This window comes from Anguilla anguilla, chromosome 3 (genome assembly GCF_013347855.1).
Source record: "Anguilla anguilla isolate fAngAng1 chromosome 3, fAngAng1.pri, whole genome shotgun sequence".
NCBI classification, from domain to species: Eukaryota; Metazoa; Chordata; class Actinopteri; order Anguilliformes; family Anguillidae; genus Anguilla; species Anguilla anguilla.
The window spans coordinates 61,399,334-61,425,164 of record NC_049203.1 but is presented as its reverse complement, the minus strand read 5'-3'; the positions used below and the strand labels follow the sequence as shown (position 1 = coordinate 61,425,164).

General features: G+C 49.9%; 2 protein-coding genes across 4 annotated transcripts in view; one reads left to right on the top strand and one right to left on the bottom strand.

Annotated features, from left to right (window-relative positions):
- Positions 1–38: 38 nt before the first annotated feature.
- LOC118223099 (aryl-hydrocarbon-interacting protein-like 1) lies at positions 39–9,361 on the top strand. Its single transcript, XM_035409237.1, has 8 exons — positions 39–614; positions 1,219–1,398; positions 2,021–2,209; positions 2,771–2,947; positions 3,375–3,516; positions 5,023–5,552; positions 5,829–5,973; positions 6,814–9,361. Exons 1-8 carry the CDS (start codon positions 519–521, stop codon positions 7,500–7,502), a joined length of 2,148 nt encoding a protein of 715 aa, XP_035265128.1. The 5' UTR covers positions 39–518; the 3' UTR covers positions 7,503–9,361.
- A 247-nt stretch (positions 9,362–9,608) lies between these two features.
- drp2 (dystrophin related protein 2) overlaps positions 9,609–25,831 on the bottom strand; it is an 88,980-nt gene continuing 72,757 nt past the window's right edge. For 2 of the 3 annotated variants that reach the window (XM_035409234.1, XM_035409235.1), the window contains 12 exons: positions 24,953–25,038; positions 23,441–23,598; positions 21,091–21,257; positions 20,026–20,137; positions 19,587–19,723; positions 19,122–19,187; positions 16,304–16,369; positions 14,553–14,696; positions 12,996–13,242; positions 11,913–12,030; positions 11,502–11,594; positions 9,609–11,183 (listed from right to left, as the gene is read on the bottom strand). In XM_035409234.1, the coding sequence (XP_035265125.1) occupies positions 11,164–11,183; positions 11,502–11,594; positions 11,913–12,030; positions 12,996–13,242; positions 14,553–14,696; positions 16,304–16,369; positions 19,122–19,187; positions 19,587–19,723; positions 20,026–20,137; positions 21,091–21,257; positions 23,441–23,598; positions 24,953–25,038 (1,414 nt within the window). In that variant the 3' untranslated portion in view covers positions 9,609–11,163. The remainder of the gene's footprint in view (positions 11,184–11,501; positions 11,595–11,912; positions 12,031–12,995; positions 13,243–14,552; positions 14,697–16,303; positions 16,370–19,121; positions 19,188–19,586; positions 19,724–20,025; positions 20,138–21,090; positions 21,258–23,440; positions 23,599–24,952; positions 25,039–25,831) is intronic. The other variant, XM_035409236.1, reaches the window with a different exon arrangement.

Here is a 25,831-nt window from a genome sequence, read left to right as displayed (position 1 = left end):
CATTTTGTGTCATGATTTCATAACATTTGTTGCTGCAGCTCTTTTTATGGGGATGGGGAAATGTCCCGTTGGGCATCTTTACTGTAACGGTCACTGTAAACCTGTGAGCCTCCCTGCTCCTGTAAGGTTTGATCATAAATTACGGAGCGAAAGCCTCGAGACGAGCGTGATCTGGCACGCGCATTCTACCAGCCAGGCCACCTCTTCCTCTTTTTCCGGAGGATTAATCCGAAGATTGTCGGGGGGGTTGGAGGGGGCGGAGTCGGGAGATTAGCCGAAACGGATTATAGCGGCCGTCCTCGGTTCCCGATAATCCAGCCATCTGTCAGAGAGCAGGCGGGCTGCACCACGGCTCCGGGTTGCCGGCTATCCCCCGACCAACAGGCTGCTAATTAAGAGCGCGGGAGACCCACGCAAACGACCGCGACTCGGGCTACTGACCCCTCCGCCACCCCCTCGGCTGCTCCCGGAGGAACTCCGCGTTTAGGACTCGAGGCGGAGAAGCGATATCTGGAAGAATGGAGGAAATGTACCTGCTGAAACATCCAGGGGTCAAGAAGAAGATCCTCCACGGCGGTCAGGGCCCGATGCCCCACTTCCCACCAGGGACAAAGGTAATGGCGCAGACCTGTCTGCTCTGATGCACATAACTGCGGTTATTTTGTTGCGACAGCCGAAGCACACTTTCTCATTTTGAGTGCTTCATTGTGTTGTAAATGCAAGTGCACATTTCAGCATCGATACCTGAAGCTTTCATTACGGGCTCGTGAGATTTGTCTGTTCATGTGTGGCAGCGGAAGCTTTCTGGTGGTTGTCTGCGGAAGGTGACTTTTTAATTATTATTATCTCTCCCCCCCCTGCCACATCCAGCCATATGGCCCCAGGTTTGGCGATGACTAAACTTTTCCACAACAATGGCAACGATCTCCCCATTCACTAGCTGAGAGTGGCCCCTCTGTTTGTGCCCCCATTCTGTCGATGTTCTTACATCTCCCCACGCTCCTAACGGACAGTGAAATGACTCATTTCAGCACTCGCACGGAAATACCACTTAGCTAGATGGGCGCGTGTGTGAGGAAGGAGGGCTTTTTGCAGTCGGAAGGTTCTGGAAAGGCATTACCTTCCATCTCCCGTTTATATTGTAAACTCTGAATAACAAAAAAGTTCCTATTCAGGCTCTCTCTCCATCTCCCTCTCTCTCTCTCTCTCTCCACAAAGCTGGTGTTCCACTACCAGACTCTTAAAGATAACTTTGAGAGGACGGTGATTGACGACAGCCGTAAAAACAAGCAGCCCGTGGAGATCTTTGTGGGGAAGATGTTCAAGCTGGAGGTGTGGGAAGTCCTGCTCACCTCCATGAGGATCGGAGAAGTCGCCGAATTCTGGTGTGACGCTGCGGTAAGCTCCAGCCCCAGCCCAGCCAGAAAATCCTGCTGCCTGTTTTCAGAGCCTCTGTATAAGTCGTGCAAATGCTTGTGGTGCCACAAATTGTGATTTCATAGTGATCACAGACCTTAATTTCCATGCACGTGGTAATCCCCTGTGCCCTCCGTCAAAAAGCTAGTTAAAAAGGCTGCCTCCATTTCCTCTTTTATTATCAGTCTTACACATGAAAAATTAAGGAAAAGGATAAATTACACAATTCTGCAACTTGTAGTAGACTAAAAAGCAGCAAAAGTAGGTGAGGGTTGCAGCTAGATACTTATAATGGTGCCACCCAGAGACTAAGGGTTGCAAATCAGTCCTTGTCCTCCCTTGTATTAAACTAGGGCTGCCCAATACTGTTCCTGGAGATCTATGATCCTGTAGGTTTCCATTTCAACCCTAATCTTGCGCACCTGACTCAACTAATTAACAGCTCAAGGAGATCTCTGGCCGTTGAATGAGGTTGTGCTTTGCCAGCATTGGAGTGAAAACCTACAGGACAGTAAATCTCCTGGAACAGGGCTGGGTAGCCCTGTGTTAACCCATTCTCCCTCCTCCCTCCTCCCCCCACCCCCCTCGGCCCCCCTCCCTGCAGCACACGGGCCTGTACCCCATGGTGGCGAAGGGCATCCGGCTGGCGGAGCAGGGCAGGGACCCCCTGGAGGGGCAGAGGCACACCTGCGGCATGGGGAACCTGTTCCACTACCACTCCACCGGCTTCCCCGAGCTGGACGAGATCATGAAGGAGCCCCAGCCTCTCATCTTCATCATGGAGCTCATTTCAGTAGGGCGGCAGCGCACCGTCACAGAGACACATTTCACGCATGCACACATACAGACAGTCTTATAATGAAATTTAAAATCTTGTATCTTAAGATTTTTTTGTTTGCTCAAGTAGAAAATATTAGCTTGTTTTAAGTTACTTTGTGCTTAAAACAAGTGAAATTGCCGTACCCCACTGGCAAATGCGTCAGACTCTCATCTCACTGGCAATCCTTTTGTCTTATTTTCCAAAAAAGTAACAAAAATAAGATTTTAAGTCTAAATGTAAGACTAAAATACACAAACAAACACACGCATGCATATAGAACCATACACTCACAAGCACACTTAGGCACACAGTTCCACACAGGCACAGACACACACAAGCATGTGCACAATAATTAGTTACCCATTAATGACTAAAATTACAGCATCATTGTAATGTATAATTGACATTTTTTAAAGAATGAAAATATGGATTACAAAATGACATGTCCAACTCTGACCCATCCTATACACCCTCCACCATCTCCCCCCCCCGGCTGTGCTCCCCTGACCCCGGCTCTCTCCGCCCTCCCCCCAGGTAGGGGACCCCTTCTCCTACAAGCGCGAGTCGTGGATGATGGAGAAGGACGAGAAGCTGCAGGCCGTGCCCTCTCTGCACCTGCAGGGGAACGCCCTGGTCAAGCAGGCCCGCTTCCGCGAGGCCGCCTCCAAGTACCAGGAGGCCGTGCTGCTGCTGAAGACCGTGCAGTCTAGGGTGAGGACGGGGGGGGGGGGGGGGGGAGGAGAGGAGAAGAGGTGGAGTAAGGAGAGGGGGGGAGTGAGGGGTGACAGGAAGTGCATTGGGGAGAGGGCTGTGTAGAGATGAGAGGATAGATGGGCGGAGGTATAGAAATTGGGAAGGGAATGAAGGGAGGAGGTATAAGAGGAGAGCATAAGGGGGAGTGTTGAAGGTGTAGAGATGATCGAAGGAGAGAACAGAGGCGGAAGAATAGCGAGGAGGTGAGGATAAGGTGAAGCAGGGAGGAGAGAGGATAGGTTGTCAAATAAAAGAGGGAAGGCAGAAAGCAGTGGATGAAAGGATGAAAATGGAGGCTGAGTAGAAAGAAAGAGAGCGCAGAGCTCCTGACCAGCGCAGTCCAGCCCGACCGTCTCACCCGAGATCTCACGTTGTCTCTGCGCAGGAGATGCCCGGCCATGAGGACTACATTAACCTGGAGCGCCTCATCACCCCCCTGGTGCTCAACTACTGCCAGTGCATGCTGGAGCTGCAGGAGTACTACACCGTGCTGGAGCAGACCACCGAGCTGCTGGAGAAGCACAAAGGTGGCCGGCCTCCTGTCTCCCTAACCCCTCCTCTCCTCCAACCCCCCCCCACCCCCACACACACACACACACACACTCCCCCTAACACCCCTCCTCTCTCCCTCCCTCCCTCCCCCCACTCGCCTCAATCCCCCTAACCTCTCCCTACTCTCCCACTAACCCCCCCTTTCCCTTCCCTCTTCCTCAAGCACAGGCACACCTTGGAGGCAGCTCGCAGTGTTAACCAACACCGAGCCAAATAATCTGAACCCCATCTCAGTTCTCCTCTGTAGTGAAAGTCACAGAGAGTTCCTCCCCCTCCAGCCCCAGCCCCAGCCCCAGCCCCGGCCCCAGCCCCGGCCCCGGCCCCAGCCCCAGCGCCGGCCCCTGGCCCCTGCTTTTGCAGCAGCGCTGACACGCGTGGGGAGAAACGCCATCATCGTTTTTCTTTATGGCCGTTGAGTTGATGGATCTTTGCTGCCCGTGCCGTGCCCCACCCCCCCCCCGCCTGTCAGACTCTGATCCATCTCTCCCTTCACGCCACTCCGCCCCCGTTTACCGCCAGAGCGCGCCGCCGCGGCGGAGCCTCCCTGCACCGTGTCAGTGTCAGCGTGCAGCTGCCTCTAATAAGGCTCGCGCAAATCAGCTAGCCGAACCGCGCGGCCCCCCCCCCCCGCCCCCCCGCCGCCTGTCCCCTCTTATCTCGCCCCACCGACGAGATCATCTCCCCCGTGCCGTCCCCGCGACTGTTTGTCTCCCGTTCCCATCTCCCGTCTTTCCGCGAGCGTCTCCTCCTCCTTCGCCCCCCCCCCTTTTTTATCGGTGAGATCTCGCCCTCGCCCTCGCCCCGCTCCGCGCTCTCGGAGCCGTCTGGGCGTAATCAACGCGCCGCGGTGAGGGGCCGTTTGAGCGCCGAGGGAACGGATGAGTCAGAGGAACGCTAAATGGAAAGGGACAGGAACCCACAGGGATGCTAAAGGGAATCTGAGATCAGTTTAACTCCCGAGGAGCGGGAGTTTTACACGCGGTTTTCATGCTACCGCTCCAGCGCCGTGGAAACAAACACACCTGTGGTTTTAATCTTTTTTTAGTACGGAAACTGCATTATCATCATCAAATTATCATCGGTCGCCAAAACTCGGGGACGCAGCGGTAGCTGCTGCATTGAGACAAAAATGCTGATTTTTATTGCTCTTCATCTCAGCTTAATTTCAGAGGAAAACTTGGCTAGGAGACAAAGCGATCTGTAAAATGTCCCACGGGGTCTCGGCTAATTATCCAATCCAGGGAAGGACTGGAGAAGGTCAGCCGGTGGACAGCAGAGAAAGAAGCAGCTTCTGAGTGACACATTAGGGCCTGTCCGCTCCCCCGAACTGACAATAATGGGATGATGGGAATTCAAAGCTGTGGAGAAATTAAAATATTGGGGGATAAAAAAAACTGAGTCGGAGAGAGCAGAGATAAAGTTAAGCCATGAATATTTCCGTCTTATCTCCTCACTCTAATCTCTCTCCCCTCCCTCCGCAGGCAATGTGAAGGCCTACTACAAGCGGGCCAAGGCCCACGCGGCGGTGTGGAACGAGAAGGAGGCTCGGAGGGACTTCCTGATGGTGGCCAACCTGGACGTCACGCTGGCCCCGCTGGTGCACAGAGAGCTCAAGCTCCTGTCCGAGAGGATGAAGGAGAAGTACTGGGAGGAGAAGAACAGCTACTGGGGCATCCTGGAGGACAAAGGTGGGGCAAAGAGCGGAGGCAAAAAGGGGGAGGGGGAAGAAGAGGAGAGCAGCGTTGCCCTGGAGAAAGAGGAAGAGAGCACCGCCGATACAGACGAGGACAAAGGACTGGCAGCTGAGGCAGCCAATCAGGAGTCCACGGGCAGCCAAGGAACCAATTGGAATGCGCCTCCAGTGACTGAGGGTAAAGACTGGCAGCAGATGTTGAGGCTGATTCCACTACTCCAGGACGAGGGCAATTTCCTCGTCAAGGAAAAACGATACCCAGAGGCAGTTGAGAAGTACAAGGAAGCCCTTGAATACATAAACTTCCTTCAAACCCATGTGAGTTTAAAAACGTAATACTTGTTCAAATATTAAGTGTTTGATGAGTAATCAGCCTGACTGCATAACCTTTGGTTGTCACCGGCTGTTTGACATATTGCCATTGTTAATCATTTCAGTGACTGTTAGTTTAAAAATAACTGTTAAAAGCCCTGAAAACAGTTAATGGCTTGCACCATGCCAGAACACATATGAATCATTGAAAGGGAATGCGGAGCGTAAGCGGCAATCATGTTATAAAGAACCATCTCTGCCCCCTCCTCCCCTCACTTCCAGGAAGTGAAGCAAAAGGGGGAGGACTGGGAGTCCCTGGAGAAAGTGCGGCTGCCGCTCAGTCTGAACCTCAGCCAGTGCATGCTGGAGCTGGGAGAGCACAGGCAGGTGCTGGAGATCAACGGCAAGCTGCTGAAGAGACACAAAGGTACACAGAGATACGGCTTGTATGTGGAGCAGCGTGTGGAGTAGGGCAGCTTAGGGAAATAACCTTATTCACTGCCATCACATATAGCAAGTTTTTATGTTATCCGATGGTACAGGAAATCCTGAGTGGGGGCCAACTACTCTAAAACACAGTGGTCCAAGGAGACCTCACAGGGTTTGCTGGGGTTTAGTTTTGTGTTGAAATCGGCAACCAATTCTGTCCCAAGAAACCAGGCCAGGTGAGGTAAAATGTGAAATCAATTTTTCTAATTGGTTAAGATGGTGGTGCTAAGTAACAGCTAAAACCTGCTTCCTCTGGCTTTCCAAGGTAAAGAGTCAATACCACACCTCACAGGCCCCACAGGTGTTGGCCATGTGTCTCACTGAGTGGCGCTAAATTTCCTTAGCCTTGCTCAGGGAGGGGGGGGGGAGTGTTATTTGGCAGGGTATGGTCCCTCTCACTACACAAGAGTGACTCCCCTGGTCAGTCAAGCACCTGAGGTCTTGACCACCTGTACACGAAGTGCAGTTGTCCACTGTAATAGTGGAGTGAGAAGAAGGGGTGGGGGGTGGCAACCTTTCCTAAAAGATGGGTACAAGTCTGCATTTTAGCTAATTGAAAGAGCACGTTACATCAAAAGGGACAGGCTTAAAACTGGGCTTTCCACATTTGGGATGAAAGAATAACGGGGGGGGAGTAAATTTGGTTTAAAAAAGTTTTAAAAGGGTAAGATAAACTGAAAATACTGAAAAGCTACTTTAATCTATAATATATCAGAAAGCTCTCTCTCTCTCTCTCTCTCTCTCTCTCTCTCTCTCTCGCTCTCTCTCTCTCTCTCAGATAACCTAAAAGCGCTGTATCAGCGAGCGCGGGCGCACTGCGCTCTCCACCAGGAGGAAGAGGCCCGGAGGGACTTCAGCCGAGTGGCGAAGCTGGACCCCAAACTGAAGCCCGTGGTGCGCCAGGAGCTGAGGAAGCTGGGAGAGGCCATCAGGGCCAGGCAGGTCCAGGAGAAGAAGAACTACTGGACGGCCGCGAAGGAGAAGAAGAGCAGAGGAGGAAGCAAGGGAAGGAAGTCAGAGAAGAGCCAGGGCGTTGAACCAGGGGAGGGCACCCAGGAGCGAGAGTCTGCCGCTGGACTCGAAGACAAAGACGGCAAGGAGGCCCTGGAGGAGAAGGTGTTCAGTGGCGAGGAGGTGCAGACGGCAGGGGTCCAAAGGGAGGAGCAGGAGGTGCCAGGAGGTCCGGCCAGAGGCGGGGAGGACAGAGCGAGTCCCGGTTTAGACCACATCAGCGGTGTGACTGAGACCACCAGCACAGAGAGCCCCGGGGCAGGGGCAGAGCCTGCTGCAGAACACGCTCCTGCAGAGCAGCCAGCCAATGACGGTGCCGTCGACAAAGGGGAGGCCAATGAATACGCGGGGAACGTTGCCATGCCAGCAGACCCGGCGAATGGGAGCCCGGCGGGTGTGCAGAGCCTGGATAATGAAGGAGAAAATGGGAATGCAGTGACAGCTGAACATGACTGACGTGGAAAAATGTACCACAGGCAGTAAAAAAATACTTTAAATAGAGGAAGTGGAGTATAGAAAATGATTCGTACGACTGATTCAACCACCAACAACGTCAACCCCTGAGGACCCCAATCTGAAATGAAGCTTTGAAGTACACATGCTGAGTAGACTCCATGACTGTTCCCATCATTCAGTTCAGGTTTAACTTTTTCCAAATACTGGAAGCAAGCAGTCATCATTTATAACAAATACAAATTTATTTATTTCTGTACACAGTACGTAGAAAGGAGCCCACGACTCATTAATTTTTAAAAAGCCTTCTGTTCACAGTCATCTCATAAAAATAAGGGAACACAGGAAGTGTGTGATGTTCTCATCAAAACAACATTTTGAAAAACGTAAAAAAACATTTACTTCTAGACCATGTCATGAAGACTCCTGGGTGAAAATATAAAAATAACCATAATGAAATTGGAATAACATCAGAACAGGCTTCCCTAATAGGTGATAAAGCGAAAGCAGGGATATAACCAGTGACAGGAACTGCTTTCTGCTGCAGACCCAGAGGAGGTTAAGCGTTTCATCGCCTCCACACGGAACCGGAGAAAACAACTTAGCAGGCCTGGCACAAAGCCAATTAAAGCCTGAGCCATAATGTGTTTACCTGTCGTCCACACGTAGAAATAGCGAGCGTAATTAGGTCTGATCGGGCATAGCTGAGACACGCTATAGCAGCATCTTCTGTTTGCTCATTTTCTTCATTGATGTGGCGCAGAGCTGTGATGGTTATGTGGTCATAAATGTGCTGATCCACGCGGTCTCTAATGTGGATCTCAGTGAATTCCAAAGGATAAATAGATGAATAAATAAATAATATGAATATGTAGACGCCTATATGACTTGCTGTACATATGTGGTGCGATGGTTTCGATGGCATCCACTAAAGTGTGTCCAAAGCAGGGATTAAATAGGGGGGTAAAATCACAGATTAGCAAAAATCTGACCAGTTCCCTGCAATAAAAGAAATGGTATGGTGCTTTTTTAAAACTACAAAAGAAAAGACTTGCACACTTGATTAATGCTCCAAAAAACACAAATAAATAGCACTTATTTTGCCATGAGAACGGTTAACGATTAACCTTCTGATGAAGACCAATGTGGTCAATACATTAACCGTTCTCATTGTGAAATAAATACTTATTAGGGCCTATTTGTGATTTTTAGGAGCATCAAGTGAGTGTGGGAGCCTTTTCTTTTCCGATCCCAATGTGTTCCTGTGACCCAGCACCTTGCCCACGTTTTTTGGTGTGCGTTTGTTTTTTCAACTACACTATGGTGCTTTTTAAAACCTTGTTGCCCATGCCAGGCCACTCCTAATCCAGTCTGAAATTTTACCGAAGCTACTGACTGTTCCTGTCTGGTGTCCTGGAATGACCTGGGATGATTCCTTTGGTGAAAAGCTGCTGTGTCATTGCAATGCTGAAATAATTTTATTTCTAACCAAATGTGCTATGAGAAATAAGTCATAGTCAAATCACTGTACTGTAAATTATCCCTATGCAGTTAAAGTGTAATAAAATACATGAATCAGTCAACATAACGTGTAAGTAGTGTTTTTTAAGGCCACATGGTCCACATCTGCAGTACTCCAGATCTGAAAAGATTGTTTCCTTGGCGATTGTAAGGGATGTTGATTTTGGTGCATATTAATGACATGCCATTTTTGTCTTGGGGGTCAGCTGCGAGGTTAGTTGTGCGGATATGCTGCCTATCCTCATGTCCTCCTCCTGTATGGTAATCTGCAGCTTCTCCATTATGAATGTCGCCCCACCTTCTAGCTTCCAGCCTGCAGTGCGGCGTCCATGGGGACCGTATCCTAGCGACCGCATGAAAACACGCAGTCGGAGCTGCAGCAGCGTGGAGCGAAGTGAGATGTGAACGTTGCGCCTGAAGGGATGGGATTTGAACTGAAATCTGTGCTGGACCACAGGGCTGGAGCACTTTAACCAGGGCAGCACTCTTTTCCCTGCCACTGCACGGCTTTGCCGAGCGCCGGAGGAAAAATGTGGTAACTGTGTTCGCTTTTGAAATGTAAATGTTCCTGAACGCCTTTCCCCCCCGCCCCCCCCCCCCCCCCCCCTTTGTGAATACATCACAGTGAATATTTACACGTACAGCCCTGGAGACATCATCTCGCCCTCTCCAATATCAAAGCCTGTTCCCTTCCCTAATACTGTGTCTGTCCTCTCCTCTCTCCCCCCCTCCTCACCAGACTTCACCTGGCCCTCCCCAACAAGGTTGCCAGCTCCAATCTCTACTGAGGCACTGTTTCACTGGCCCTCGTTACAATGAAGAAAGAACCACTGACTTCATATGTTGCCCTTTATCACAATGAGCGATTAAACTCTCACGCGTCGCCGTTCCTGTTTCCTGATTGAGAAAGCGCAAAAGCACGAGAGATGTGTCTCTGACACACACTTCCATCTCCTGCACATATGGATGTAGGGGGGTAGGAGGCAGCAGACTGGCAGTTAAAAAAAACCTCACTGCAGTGAAAAGCAGTGAAATGCACCGCTTCTCTTTCCATGGCGATCTCTCAGGGTTTAAGGCATGTAAACTGTGCTCTGTCACAAGTCTGTCATCTGACCCTACATTGCCTGTCCCCCCCAGCCCGGCTTGCTGTGGGGGAATTCTGGGATGGCAGCCCGGAGGCCTGGGGGCCTGGGGCCACTCCCCCTTCTGTGCATGGAGGGGCATCGCCCCTACTAGGGGGGGCCCATCTATCGGGTGGCTCTTCTGATTAAAACTCAGCCATCATCGCTATGAAACCCTTCCGTGCAGTCCTGTGGAATCAAAGAACCACAAAATTGCAGTTACTTTTCCCACACAAACTTCTGTATGTGTGTGTGTGTGTCTGTATGTGTTTGTGGGGTTGTGCATGTTTGTGCAAGCTCATGTTGTTTGGTTTATATGTCTGATTGGCAGTGTATGTGTGCTATGGGTGTGCAGGTATGTTTTTGCATGTGCATTGTGTGTATGTGGGTGTGTGTGTGTGTGTGCATGTGCATGTAAGCATGCATGTGAGGGTGTCTGCAGTCACTGTGACAGCAAACGCTATGTCACAGAAGTAACACGCGGCCTCAGGAGGTAACAGGAAGCGCTCCCGGCCACTCCGGTGGTCTTAAATAAATGATGTCATCCGAGTGCTGGATGTGCCTCAGCGGTGAACAGCAAACAAGGCTGTGTGTTTGTCATAGCCCTGGCTCCAGAAGCCCCGCCCATCTCTGTCCACACGGGCTGGACAGGGTCACACACCAAAGCGCGAGAGTGTTAAGAGACCTTAAAAACAAGCCGAACCCAGAATTTAGGAGCACCCCCCCCCCCCCCCCTTCACACTGCTGAAGTCCCAGGGCGAAGGACGGTCTTTTGTGCCGCGCCGTGCTGGCACAGCTTCACACCTTCACGGAGCTTCAGAGCCGGTCCACAGTGTCTGAGCAAACACCGGGCCTTCGGCGCGGGCTGTCTGGAGGCCAGCGCAAAACGTCCCAGGATGCTCTTCAAACCCGGCGCGCGCCAGGCACATCTCCGCTTGAGCTGCGACGGGGGGGGGAGGCCCCGCTCCCAGTGCACTCTGGGTAAACAGCCATCGGGCTGGAGTCCGTGCTCTGCCCAGTGCTTAGATGAGAGTCGGGGCACCTGGAGAAACGAATGAAAGGATCGTTTTGAGAATGTTTGAAGTAACCGCAGCACTGCCGGCACTGATCTGCAGTGCAAACACCGACTTTATTTCTTGATTGTTCAAAGGTACATTACAGGAGAAGTTGAGAGGCTATATTTGCTGAATACTCCACCAAATCAGATAAGAAAATAACCTCAGCTGCAAATATACTCTGTTGATGTGCGTTAAACAAACAACATTTTATGCGATTATCACAATATTAAAAAAAGAATCGATAACAATGTGCATTAAGGGTCGGACACAGAGAGCACAGTTTGGCCTTCCTCCGATCTCACCGTGCTCGGAGGGGAAGACGTTCCTCAGCTGCTCAATCACTTCCTGGAGCTGCAGCACCGTGTCCTGCTGACCCCCGTCCTCTTCATCGTCTCCTGCAGAGAGAAGGGACAGAGAGAGAGAGAGAGTAAGAGAGTGAGACCGCTGTACTCCTGCAGCTGAGCAGCTCAACAAAGCAGGCAGGAACAAGTGTAAGTACAAGTGGGTCAAGGTCCAACAGTTTCCATTTTTAACTGCAAACGTCTGTTTGACCTTCAGCGGATCCTCGCAAAACCAGAATGCAGAATATCATTGCTGTTTCAAAGCTTACCCGAGCGCTTGCATTGCATCAGACGGCTGCTGTTCCTGACCACCCCCAGCCCCAACCCCAGCCCCAACCCCAACCCCAACCCCACACACAACCCCATTCTCACCAGCGTCCTCTGTGTCTGGGGTCTCCTTGCTCTGCCGCTCCCCCCGGTGGCCACCGCCTGACACAGGCGAAGACAGAGAGGACGGTGCGGATTCATTGCCTTCCGAATCATCTTTGGGCTGAAAGGTAGAAAAACAAAACAGTTCACCGTACAGCCTATTCCGATGGGACTACGGGGAAGAAAAACACATTCCAAAAGCATTTTGATGACATTTTACCAGCGATAGAAAACCGGAAAATAAAACTCAGGTTCCAACAAAACTTTAGATTGCCTGGGGACTGAGTCCTAGTTCCACAAATTTCGAACGCATATTCTTCCTTTGGAGATGAAAAGGCTGTGTTGACAGAGAAAGAGAAAAACCATCTCCCTGTGCTTCCTCCACAGAACACAACAACAACACGCTGACAGAGCCTGCACACCTACAAGCACATACTCCATCAATCTGGAGGTTCTGAAGAGCACTGTCCATGAAAATAACACACAAAGTCCTTTCCCTACTCTTCTCCTTTTCACTCTGCCCCTCCCTCACTTCTACCATCAACCCTCTTCTCCTTCCTCTTTTCCCCAAACCTCTCTCTCGCATACACTTCTCCCTTCCTTTCTCTCTCTCTCTCTCTCTCGCACATCTCTCCCTTCCTCTCCCCCCTCTCTCTTTCTCACACACCTCTCCCTCTCTCTCTTTCTCTCTATTTCTCTCACATTCCACCTCCCTTCCTCTCTCTCACACACATCTCTCCCTTCCTCTCTCTCTCACACATCTCTGCCTTCCTCTCTCTCACACACACACACCTCTCCCTCTTCCTTTCTCTCTCTTTCTCTCACACACTACCTCCCTTCCTCTCTCTCACACACATCTCTCCTTTCCTCTCTCTCTCACACATCTCTGCCTTCCTCTCTCTCTCACACACACACCTCTCCCCCTCTCTCTCTTTCTCTCACACACCACCTCCCTTCCTCTCTCTCACACACATCTCTCCTTTCCTCTCTCACACATCTCTGCCTTCCTCTCCCTCTCCCTCTCTCTCACACACACCTTTCTCCCTCCCTCCCCCCCCCCCCTTCTCCCCGCCCTCCCTGGCCCACCTGCAGCAGCAGCTCCCTCAGCCTGAAGAGCTGGGACTCCAGCTGCTTGTTGTGGTCCTCCAGGATCTGCATGCGGGTCTCCAGCCGGGTCTTGTGCTGCCTCAGGACCCGCGCCTCCGCCAGCAGCTCCTCGTCCTGGTGGCCCGCGGCCAGCACCAGCGCCCCGTCCGTCCCGTCCGAAAGCTGCGGCGACGCCGCCGCCTCCTCGTGCTTCCACTTCAGCCGCCGGTACTCCCCCTGCAGGACCCTGCGGGAACGGCACCCTTTCCGTGAGCGGCCATGACGGTTAACCAGGATGAGTTTTCCATCGCAGTCATTATATACACGCCCAACCGGTGCCTGAAAAACCCTTCACTGGAGAAGTCCGCACTTTCATTTTGAGGAGAAAACTGAGGGCATGTGCTTGGTTGGATGGACTGAGCACATGCCAGATGGCCCAATGTTGATTTATAGATGCTCGCTGTGTTCGGTCTCTCCTCCGGCTCTGTTTATGCAGAGAGTGGCCCTATCTTCACCCTCCCAGTGTCTGATAATCCCTCATTCCTTATCTGCTTGAGCTCGGGGAACCCGAATCGCAAACACCAGCAGCAGGTGCGTCTCAGCAACCACGGGAAGTCACTCCGTAACCGTGTGAAATAATTATGTGAATTAACGTGTCCCTTTAGTAAAAACCCCCGCAGATTACCGGCGTGTTTAAAAGAATGTCAATTTTCACCTATACTCTGAACAAAATTCTTTTTTTCATATGATACATTTTGGTTTTTGTTTGAAAAAATTCAAGGAACTGCAGGATTTTACAATTACACCAGCAATAGTTGAACTCTTTCAAATGCACATTGGACACACATCTGAATCACTCCTGCCAAATCCTCTTCCTCCTCATTCACAGACTCCTTTAACAGACCAGGGTCTTGAGATAATGATGTGCCCATGGGCTTTGCAGTAAAGGGCAAATATTAATAACAAAGGAGGAAGAATAAAAGTATTTTCATTTTTTAGAATGGCTATGTATGCATTCATCATTCACTTAGAATTACAAAGGCGTCAATCGACTAAATAATTAGGTCATTCATCAAGGCTGGTTTGATGAATGCTAATTACGCTTAATTAAGCAGTCAATCATTCACAATCCAATAAAAACTAAAGAATCGCTCGATGAGTTTTTGAAGGCTGTCTTCTCAGACGGGAAAAAACACCAGAGGCATGTCTGAGAATCTTCGTACGCAAAAAAATAAAATAAATAAATAAATAATTGCAACAAGAACTAAAATCTCCCGGGAAATATGGCGATGAATTTTATGAGTATGTGAGGAACACTGTTTATTTTAGCATTCCTTTGCGCATCAGATGTCTTTATCCAGGGTATCTGGCAGTGAGTGCATTTTTATAGATTTGAGTCCCTGACGATGGCAGGGCTCTTACTGGAGCAGTGGCAGCGAAGGTAATGAGTGCCACTGCGATGTCAATCTGAGCCCCAAACACAAACTCAACACCGATGACATGCCAGACAGCCCCTGGCACTGGGGCCAGTGTTAATGTGACGGGCAGGCGCCTGACCTGTTCTCATTCTCCAGCCTGGCCAGCGTCCGCTGCAGCTCATCCTTGTCCTCGCAGTTGATGTTGCCCAGCATGTGCTGACCGGCCAGGGAGTCCGGCTCCAGGGCGGGGCTGGAGTGACGCAGGAGGTACTGATCTTCATCCCTGAGTCCCCACAGAGGAGACAGCTGAGCCACATTCCCACCTGCAGCACAGCCACGCTGAGGCACATTCCTACCAGCAGCACAGCCGCACTGAGGCACATTCCCACCAGCAGCACAGCCGCGCTGAGGCACATTCCCACCAGCAGCACAGCCACGCTGAGGCACTTTCCCACCAGCAGCACAGCCACACTGAGGCACATTCCCATCAGCAGCACAGCCGCACTGAGGCACATTCCCACCAGCAGCACAGCCACGCTGAGGCACATTCCCACCAGCAGCACAGCCACGCTGAGGCACATTCCCATCAGCAGCACAGCCACGCTGAGGCACATTCCCATCAGCAGCACAGCCACGCTGAGGCACATTCCCACCAGCAGCACAGCTACATTCCCACCAGCAACACAGGCATGCTGAGGCACACTTCGACCAGCAGCACAGCCACACTGAGCCACATTCCTACCGGCAGCACAGCTGTGCTGAGGCACATTCCCACCAGCAGCACAGCCATGCTGAGGCACATTCCCACCAGCAGCACAGCTGCATTCCCACCAGCAGCACAGCCACGCTGAGGCACATTCCCACCAGCAGTCGATTTACTGATTCACTGACAGGAAGCAATACTGACACCAGCAGCACAAATTCACTGACAGGAAATAACACTGACACCAGCAGAACAGATGCACTGACAGGAAGCAACACTGACACCCGCAGCACAGATTCACTGACAGGAAGCAACGCTGACACCAGCAGAACTGACTCACTGACAAAAAGTAACACTGACACCAGCAGCACAGATGCACTGACAGAAAGCAACACTAACACCAGCAGCACAGATTCACTGACACACACCAACACTGACACCAGCAGCACAGATTCACTGACACAAACCAACACTGACACCAGTAGCACAGAGCCTCCTACATCGAATATTATGAAAGAACTCACTGACTCTTCTCATTCGATTGCTTACTCACTTGGTAACCTACTTATTGACTTACTCTTTTGATTAGTTACTCATTCACTCGCCTACTTGTTGACTTACTCATTCGACTTTACTCACGGATTTAGTGACGCACTCACTCACTCATTCACTCACTTTCTCACTAGCAAAATTACTCACTTGAATACCCACTTGCTCAGTCACTCATTCAACAGCTGAATGACTGACGGACTCACTTGCTTTCTCACTTTCTGACTGACTGGCTGACTCAATCACTCGCTCACTCACTCACTCACTCACTCACCCACAGGCTTGATTACTCACACTCACAAACTCACTGATTCGTTCATCCAATTCCTGATTCAGCATTCTCACACCCCTCATAAGTGCACAGGCTCCTGTCTCCTTCATCAGAGCCCACAGCCGGCCCCTTTAATCACAGACGGCTAAATGATGAAAGGGGAGTGGACACAACGCCTGAATGAACTGACTGTGGGTCCCTTTTCGCTACCGCTCTGATTTTTATTAGACCGAAAATCCTCCCCCAGCCCAGCCCCCCCCCCCTGCCCCCCCTACACACACACGCAATCACACAGTCCTGCTCCTGCAAAGGACCTTGACAGCAATGAAGGTCCCGGTGATGTGTGTGGGGGTGCTGATATACTCACAAGCTTTCGTCTGGAGACAGGCTGTCGGTGAAGAAGGAACAGTTCTGGTTCTCCATCTCCGCCAGTCTGCAGGTACGAGACGGAGAGTTGAAAAAGCAGAGTCAGAGTCACCGAGGCAGACTGATTTATCCACTCCCTGCTTGGGCCCCACAATCAGGATCTTTCCTTTCAGCATCACTGTACAAACAAAAAACTTTTTTTGTGGGGGGGGTGGGGGGCTGATGAGATTTTGAGTCTGTGAATTAAAACCACGGTTGCCTCAGCATACAGGGCGCAAGTGTCCCCTCGGCAATGAGGTCACCCAGCAGAGACCAGACAGAACTCGTCTGCTGATTTAGGAGGGGACGGCATGCGACCGAGGGCCACGGTGATGAAAAGCCTGCTGGGAAATTAATAGCGGGTCATCTGGTCTCCCGCTAACCTCCCACCAACCTCCCGCTCAACCTCCCGCACACTGTTCCACTGCACAGACCGGGCCTTAAATTTAGTCGAATGACAGCTCGGTTCTGCCCTCCTCACAACTCACTGCCCTTGCATATTGCATATTGAGGGCCGGGACTTGCCCGCAGGTCAGTGGATTTCCAATCCCAAGCCCCTGCAGATAGAACCGCGGGGTCGGTGAACCCTGGGTGGAGGCGGGACGTGTTGCCATGGGAAACCGATGCTGACTGACAGAGGAGGGGTGACTTATGGTGACCCTCAGCGCACCGGAACTATCAAAGGCCGGCGCCGCTGAATCTGTGGCGATACTTCACTCTCGATGACAAATAAGCACACCTGCCGGCACTCGCCCCCACCTCTCCCCCTTCACCGGACACCTTAATCATCAGACAGCAAAAACTGTCTTCCCTTCTGGAGTCTAGCATTATCACTGAGGATGACGAAAAACACCCACTCCTCTTCACAGTAAAAATCTGCTTACCCTTTCGGGGAAATGACTAATATTTTCCCGTAAGAAATTCTAGGCTGCCACAGTGTTAGCAGTCTAGCGTTGACAGAAATTTTGATTTCCCTAACTGCTCAAAAGACGTTAAAGCAGTTGGAGTAAGTAAACATGGCAACAAGATTTCTCGTTTATATATATATATATATATATATATGCTCAGAACTGCACATCATCACAACAATCAAAGGGGCTGTCTGCCTCTGTTTGATAGCAGATCTAATTTAATTTGGGTTTGATATCTACAGCAAAAACAATGTTATTCTTCTCTTTTCATTTATATGTCTTCAATAGCAACACATGGAAAACCAATATTTTCAGTCACAACATTGGCAGGGATATCAAGACAGACAGACAGACAGACAGTTGATCTTGTGTAGTCCACACGTAACAGGTACCAGCGCTTTAAACACGAGTTTCAGTGCGGAAGCATACACTTGTCCATAAAGGACCATTTTAACTTACTTTGCAGATTTCCTTTTCCAGGGTAGGCATTCTGAGCTTATATTTTACCTTATATCCATTTGCAGATGCTGTCAAGCCACGTTCCCTATTCATAAATACAACCGTGGCAGGCCTGGGGACTCATTCCTTCTACCTGTGGGGTTACTTAAGTTCTCTAACCGCTGTGTCACACTGCAGAGAAACCCACAGCAAAACTGCCTCCGCTTCCCTTACGGTCTGCCTCTCTGCTACTCCAGGCTAACTGACACTCAGTATTTATATTTTTGTTAAAACGCTGCCAGACAATAAGAACTCATTGTGCAAGCAAAATTCTTTTTTTTTTTTTCTTTTTTTTTTTTCTTTAGAGCCAAGAAGCTGAGCCAGAATAAAAGCTACTAATTGAGCAGCAGATGAATTAACGTGGCCATTAATACAAGAAAGGGCTGGTGAGCGGGGCAGAAAACTGAAGGACAAACTGAAAAGAGAGGGAGAGAGGGAGGGAGGGAGGGAGGGAAGTGGCTTGCATGGTGCTCTTGTTTTGGCACAGTGAAATCCCAGCTCTGGTGTGGGCGAAGTTTAAAGAGCACCTTGTCACTGCTAAAGGACACACACAGGCAGAAGGCAAACTCCAGGAGCTGAAAGGCTGCCGCAGTCCCCTGCCCAACCCGCCGCCGGTCCGGGCCAGGGCCCCACCGCACTGCAGAGGGATTCTGGGAACAGAATGGCAGGCGAACCCTGCCGACCCTGCGGCAAAAAAAAGCCTCACAGTCCACCGGGGCTGACGTGCTCTCAGCCTCCCCACCGGTTCCAGCCGCCCCCCCCCCCCCCCCCGCTGACCCCCCGTTGGCCCCCGTTTGCAGTGGGCGCGCGCTCTCCTTGGTGGAGATAATAATTCAGGAGGCTGTAACTCAGCTCCACTGAGGAGGGTCTCAGTGGACTCAAGCCCTAGCCTGGCAAAGCTCTGCTTTAAACCTGGCAAAAGCAATGCAGCTCACAGTGATAAACCTGCCAGTTCTGCGGGCTGTAACCAGCAGAAGTGGCTGAAATTCCCTGCACCCTGCCCCCCCCCTGAGAATCTGATCAACTGACCAATGGGTAAGCTGCACAGCCCCTGGCGTGCCTACCACTGTTACAGTAAGAGTTCTACAGTGAAGAGAAGTTTAGGCTGGAGCAGAGGTAACCAACCCTGTTCCTGGAGAGCTACCATCCTGTCAGCCCTGTTTCTGGAGAACTACCATTCTGCAGACGCTACTAATTAGCAGCTCAATAACATCTCTCTAGCTGTTGAATGAGGTGTGCTTTGAAAGGGTTGAAGTGAAAACCAACAGGATGGTAGATCTCCAGGAACAGGACTGGTTACCACTGAGCTAGAGTGTCTTGAGATCTCTGGAGGTCTAACTGCATGGGTTCCAGGAACACTTGAGCCCCTACCTGCTGGCGAAGTGCTCGATTCGGGAGTGCGTGTCCGCGTGGGGCAGCTTGGGAGAGGAGCAGGGCCTGGCGGAGACAAGGAGGCCTACGTGTCAATCACATCATGTCATCACCACAGACACCGTTACCGTTTCCGCTGCTATTCCCCCATGGCTGCCTCTCAACCTGCGCCTGTCAAATGCAGACCCCGCCCATCCGCTTCCCCAGAGAAACCCAGCCTTTCTTCTGCTACCCACGGAAAGCAGCGTCTCATCTGCTGCAGAGGCGTCAGATCTCTCTCTGTGTCAGAAATATTCCAGACTCTTTCCAAATGTGACTTTTTTTTTTTAGCTTCAGTGCTGTTTCAGCGGTTCCTGTTTAACTCTGTCACCCTGTGCTTTCTGCGTGTCTGCATTTCCCCGTTGCGAGCCGTGCTCTGATTGGCTGCAGCAGCCCGGGGGGGTGCGGTTCGAGCCGGTCACTCACGTCTCCACGCTCTCGGCCTCCAGGACGGACTGCACGGGCAGGTAGCCCCTCTGCGGGTGCTTGCTGAAGTACTGCTTGGACCGAAATTTGTTCTTCAGGGTCTTCGCAAAGTCCCGCATCTTCTCCCCGGAGGTGGTCTTCCCAATGATTGGGTTGGGGAGGTTGTTGATGAGGGGAACAGGGGGAGAGTGGGAGGGGTGGAAGGGAAGGATATCAAAAAAGTGTGACACTAATTTCCTCCATACAGATATCACCCAGATCAGCCACATCACCCACCCCACTCTCATTACAATCCCCAAAAATAATGCATTTTAAGATGCACCATTGGAACCACTGGAATCATATTCATTGCGGTATTGAAATTCTCAGAAAGTTGAACAAGCTGAAGCCTAACCACACCCCCTATCCCCGACCAATGAGAGGCAGCAGAGAGCCTTACTGGCGTGTAGTACTCCATGATTGGGTAATGCAGCTTCTTGCTCTTCGTGGTTCGTCCCGTGAGGAAGCAGGTCTGGCATATGTCCACGTTGAACTGCTTCAGGCTACGATACCTGCAGGAGGGCAGGGGAACCAGAAATGTCTCATACAGCCCCATGCAATCCACAGCCACCAAAAACCAACGACTTCCACCTTGTGCTTCATATGAAATATTTCCTTCTTTGTATACCTCTGAAAAGCAGAAAATCATCGGCACGTACAGTTTAATTTTATTTTCTTGCGCACAAGAAAATCGCATTAAAAAACTTTAGCAAAAACAATCAATATGCAGGGATGCTTATGAAACCACAGTAGCAGCTTCCTGTAAGACTCCAAATTACAAAGTTATTGCTGCAAGTTAAAAATATGATGAAACGCACTGCAGTGTCGGGGAAAGAAGGAGGAATAAAAACAAACATAATTAAAGAATGATGGCAGACATTAAATATATATATGTGGTACAGAATGTAGAATATAATCATATTATCAGGGGGGCATGAAATGGAAATTCTTGGGCCAATATTAATAACTGATATTTTCTGGAAATATAGGCCAGTATGTCCATATTTTACATTATAGCACAAATGCAAACTGCAGCCAAGTTTCCACATTCATGGAAGAAGGATATGAGCACCAACATCAACTTAAGATGGAAAACATTTTTGTATAATATTTCAATGGGCTTATTTTATTATTAAGCAGAGAGCATGAGTCAAGAGAGCTGCTGTGTCTCAGCATGTGAATCTGGCTGGTAAAATGATACTAAAATTAAAAATGAATAATGACTAAAAAGCATTTTGAGTTTTCAGTAAACAGACAGCATCAGCGGCACATCAATTGCCTTGCATCTCTGGTGCAAGAACAGTAATCTGCATCAACATAAAACCCATAAACTTCATTTATCAGCCGATACCGCCTCCTTTTAAGCTACTGTCTGCCTATTCCAGTGCAACCCCAATATTATCGTGCATCCCGGCACATTAAATCACACACAAAAAGACTCCCCCGGTAAGACTCTCAGCCCCACCTGAAGCCCTTGATGGGGCACTGCTTGCAGACGGAGCACTTGGCCTGGTGCTTGGCGCCCTCGGCCGCGACCACGCGGTGCAGCACCGGGAGCCACACCACCGACTGCGGCTCCAGGCTCATCCACTCCAGGAAGTGGGACACCTCGATGGCAGGCTTCCCCGGGGCCTGCGGAGAGGAGACGGGCCCACACACACACACAAATGGTAAATGGTAAATGGACTGCATTTATATAGCGCTTTTATCCAAAGCGCTTTACAATTGATGCCTCTCATTCGCCAGAGCAGTTGGGGGTTAGGGGTTAGGTGTCTTGCTCAAGGACACTTCGACATGCCCAGGGCGGGGTTTGAACCGGCAACCCTCCGACTGCCAGACAATCGGTCTTACCTCCTGAGCTATGTCGCCCCCACACACACACGGGACACAGGCACGAGGGATCTGAAATGGGCTTTGGCAACCAGTGAAAGCTGAGCGACTCCAAAACAAGCTGCCATAAGATTATGTACTTTCAGTATTAAAGTTACAACCCACCACTACTATTATATGCATTAGCACAGAGAACTAAACTACGCTATAAAACACTATGCAGCTTCTTCTACTTCTTCTTCTTCTTCTTTTTATTATTATTATTAGCAAAATCAAAATTAATAATGCCACCTGTATAATTCTGTTTATTTACTTGTTACGCAGAGTCCCTTACCAATGGATCATCGGTATCATAATACAGAGGCAGAATGTAAATATCAGAGATCGGCATATGCGATGCAATCAACAGGATAAAACATAACTACCAGCTGCCATGCAGGAGTAATAGAGCTGTGAACACACAGTCAATCCCAAATGTGCAGCCATGATTCACATCTACTGAATTAAGCATCGCATAAATGTGAATTTTAAATAAGACAGCTGTCAGGTGCACTTCAGCAGGGCCTCACTGGAGACCGAATCCTCATAAACACATTTTGTTTAAATGCAGATGCAGTTCACAATGAGAAAATGGCAGAAGAAAATACTGAAAAGATCTGGTGCAGTGAGACCACTGGTGCCCAACGGGCCAGAGGTCTTGCTGTTGTGTAACAAGGTGAGGAATAACCTGTCAACTGAAACCATCCTTACACCCATTGTGAATTATGCCCATCCATGTGGGAAGCTGAATACCCAGGCCTGGCATGGGTAAGACTCACATCCAGACTAGGGGGAAATGTCACCAGTCACCATGCTGTGAGTGTGGACTTCACAGCAGATAGATACACCATTTCTCTTCAACAGTTATTCCACCCAACCTCAACATTTCCCTACACTGCAAAAACCAAAAAATAAGTAATTATCTTTATACTAACAAGTATTCTTGACTTATATTTGGACCTAAAGTTTTATTTCTTATACTTTCTTGCTAAATAAGACAAAACGTTTGTCAATGAGGTGAGACAGTTGGACTAATTTCAAGATTTGCCAATGGGGTAAGACAATTTCACTTCACAAGCAAAAAGTAACTTAAAACAAGCTAACATTTTCTACTTGAGAGAGAAAAAAGATTTTAATTTTCATCACAAGACTAAAAACACAACAATGAAGTCCTTCTCAGTTCATAAAAATGCCAAACCATGTCATAATTCAGCTCGGCCATATTAATACGGCGATTAAGTGGTGACAGAAGAACCCAAGATTGATGTTTCAGCCAAAGTTTTAAAAAATGACATGGAACAAATTTTGAAATTAATTATTTTAATTAGCGTGGCTGTTATCAGAGACATGAAAACAGCAGCAGTTAATCAAGGATCAGGCACCCAACCCTGTGTCAATTTTCCAAAATGATGTACTTCAAACCAAAATATGATTAGTGCTCTGCTAGAACAAATCAATACCAGCTTGTTAAGGAAAATTATATCAAACAAAAGGCATAAAACATCAGCATGGCACATAATTAACACTATTAATTAACAATTCTAATTCAATAGGCTTTCAAATATCCACCCAGTTAACAGGATTCCCGGTCCACATCTGACAAATGCAACAAGCATGATAATGGCTATATACAAAGCATGTTAGCAGCATGGGTACTTAAACAATGTTGACAACTGTCGTGCCCCAGAATAGCAAAAGACAGGCAATGACACTGCACTACAGAAGCTAAGAGAGCGTGGTAGAAAGTGACAGAGCGTGACAGGAAGTGACAGAACGTGACAAGCAAGGGACAGGTAAAAAAAATGTAAGTGACAGGAGGTGGGACGGCGTGACAGTGGGTGACAATTGGCCTGGCAGAGTGTGGCCAGAGGAGTGATCAAAGGTGAAAATGGGGGGGGGGGGGGGGGATGAAAGGGCGTGGCTATAGGCGAGAGGGTGGGGCTCACCATGCGGAAACAGCTGCGCACGCTGGGCTCCACGTTGCTGCCCCCGAAGGCCGCCACCTCGCCCAGCTGCCGGGGGATCTGGATGGCCTCGTGGAGCAGGAGGCTGAGGTGCCGCTGGTCGGTCAGCCCGCCCGGCCCAGACACCTGCCGGAACAGATCTGGCGAATGGGACGCGCCACGGAGCAGCAGCAGCACAGCCACGGGATGAGGAGCGACCGGGGGGGGGGGGGGTGAGAGAGAGAGAGAGAGAGAGAGAGAGAGAGAGGAGGGGGTGAGAGAGAGAGGGCGAGAGGGGTGGTGAGAGAGAGAGGGAGGTGAGTGAAACAGGGAGAGAGGGGCATGACAGACAGAGAGAGAGATAGGGGGTGAGAGTGAGAGAGAGAGGGGTGAGCGAGAGAGAGAGAGAGAGAGAGAGAGAGACAGAGAGAGAAGAGAGAGAGAGAAGAACAGCACTGACACACTACACCACACTCCAGCATCCGCACATTCCTGCAGGCACTAGAGAGGAGAGGAGTGTGTGCGACACCCGGGCTCGCCAGACACACACACGAAGGGCCAACTACCCGAGGACACGAAGGCAGACGCGGGAGTGCGAAGAAGCTTCACAAGACACTTTAAATTAGCAGAGGAGCTCACCGGCTGTGCCTCGCTTTCTACAGACTCAGGAACAAAAACGAGCTCTAGGATGTTTAAGCAGGGCCTATAGCACAGGCAGTGGAAAGTAGCATCATTTACCATGATTTACTAACACCAGATGCGCCTTTTATAATTGTAATCAGTGATATCCGCGGAGTTGAGCACAGCGAACGTGTGATCAATCTCCGGGACGATCTGGCGTTCACCCCAGCTACTGTAGAACTGTCCCGTGGGGGGCATTCCTTCCTGTTCCGAAACCAACGAGAGCAATAACCCAAATCACGACCAATCAGAGCCGCACTAAATCACCCACCACAGCGCGGCTGAAAACATGTCCGTCTTTCGCCCGGACGAGATCATCTTCGACTGCCCAACCGCCCCCCAAACCCCACCCCCACCCCCCACCCCCCCCGACCCGAGTGTTTTTTGGTGTTCCGCTTCTCACCGAGGGAACCCCCCCCCCCCCCTCCCCCGGGTGCAGCGCGTTTACCAGAACCGCTCATAAAAACAGCCGTAAAGATGCTCTAAAACCATTTCCCTTCAAGCTGTGTGCCCATAAAATATTAGAGCTTAATTGAAAATCGAGAAAGAAAAAAAAGAAAAAAAACAAAAAGAAAAGCCGAATCTTCTACGTGTAGTGGCCGCGGTCTCTCTGCAGCTTTGAAAGCACTTTGTACTTCGGGAAAATAAAAAGCAAAAAGCTTTTAACGTTATTGCAGCTCAGTTTAGCCGGTTCCATTAGAGCGAGTGGCTGTCCCGTGTAATGCCTGTTATCAAGCTGGCTCGTTGTGCTTTGTTTGGCACATTCGTTGGGGTTTGCTTGGGTTTGCTGGCTGCGTTAGGTAAATTACCACGGCGACGCCAGTCGGCACTTACATTTGTACTTCTCCTGCACGTCCGCCTTGCACAGGCTCACCAGGCCCGCCTTGAAGGACAGCGCGCGGATCTTCCCGTTCCGACCGCTGCGGGATAAGAGGGGAGGGGAAGAGGAGGGAATCAAGGCACGGAATACGCACTTCCAAAATGAATGGAATACGCACTTCCAAAAGGAACGGAATACGCACTTCCAAAATGAATGGAATACGCACTTCCAAAATGAATGGAATAAGCACTTCCAAAAGGAATGGAACACGCACTTCCAAAAGGAATGGAACACGCACTTCCAAAATGAATGGAATACGCACTTCCAAAATGAACGGAATACGCACTTCCAAAATGAATGGAATACGTACTTCCAAAAGGAACGGAATACGCACTTCCAAAATGAACGGAATACGCACTTCCAAAAGGAATGGAATATGTACTTCCAACAGGCACGGAATAGGCACATCCAAAACATAGCCCTGGTGTGGAGGCAAGACATGAATCATAAAGAGGAAAAACCTCCCACACACGGTTTACTGCTCCCGAGATGCCTATAACTGCTCTAAAGCTTTGGCCTGGTAGGTCTTCACCACATTTGTCTTTGTGTTTCAGCTAATTCATTTGTCTTGGGTGCTTTAAGTAGCGCTTGAGATATTTTTACCTCTAAGTGGAGGGAAGGTGTGCATCACCACCGGATTTGGGGGGGCACAGCATCAAAATTCCTCTAATGTGGGACTGCACAGATGCACCCACACATGGAAATGTATACTTGAGCCAAAAATACTTATCTGGAAATATTACAAAAGGTTAAAATGGAAAGTCTTCAAAATTTCAAACCATCACAGATAAACGCCTACATATTGCAGCAGCTCTTGGCTCTCCTCAAACGCA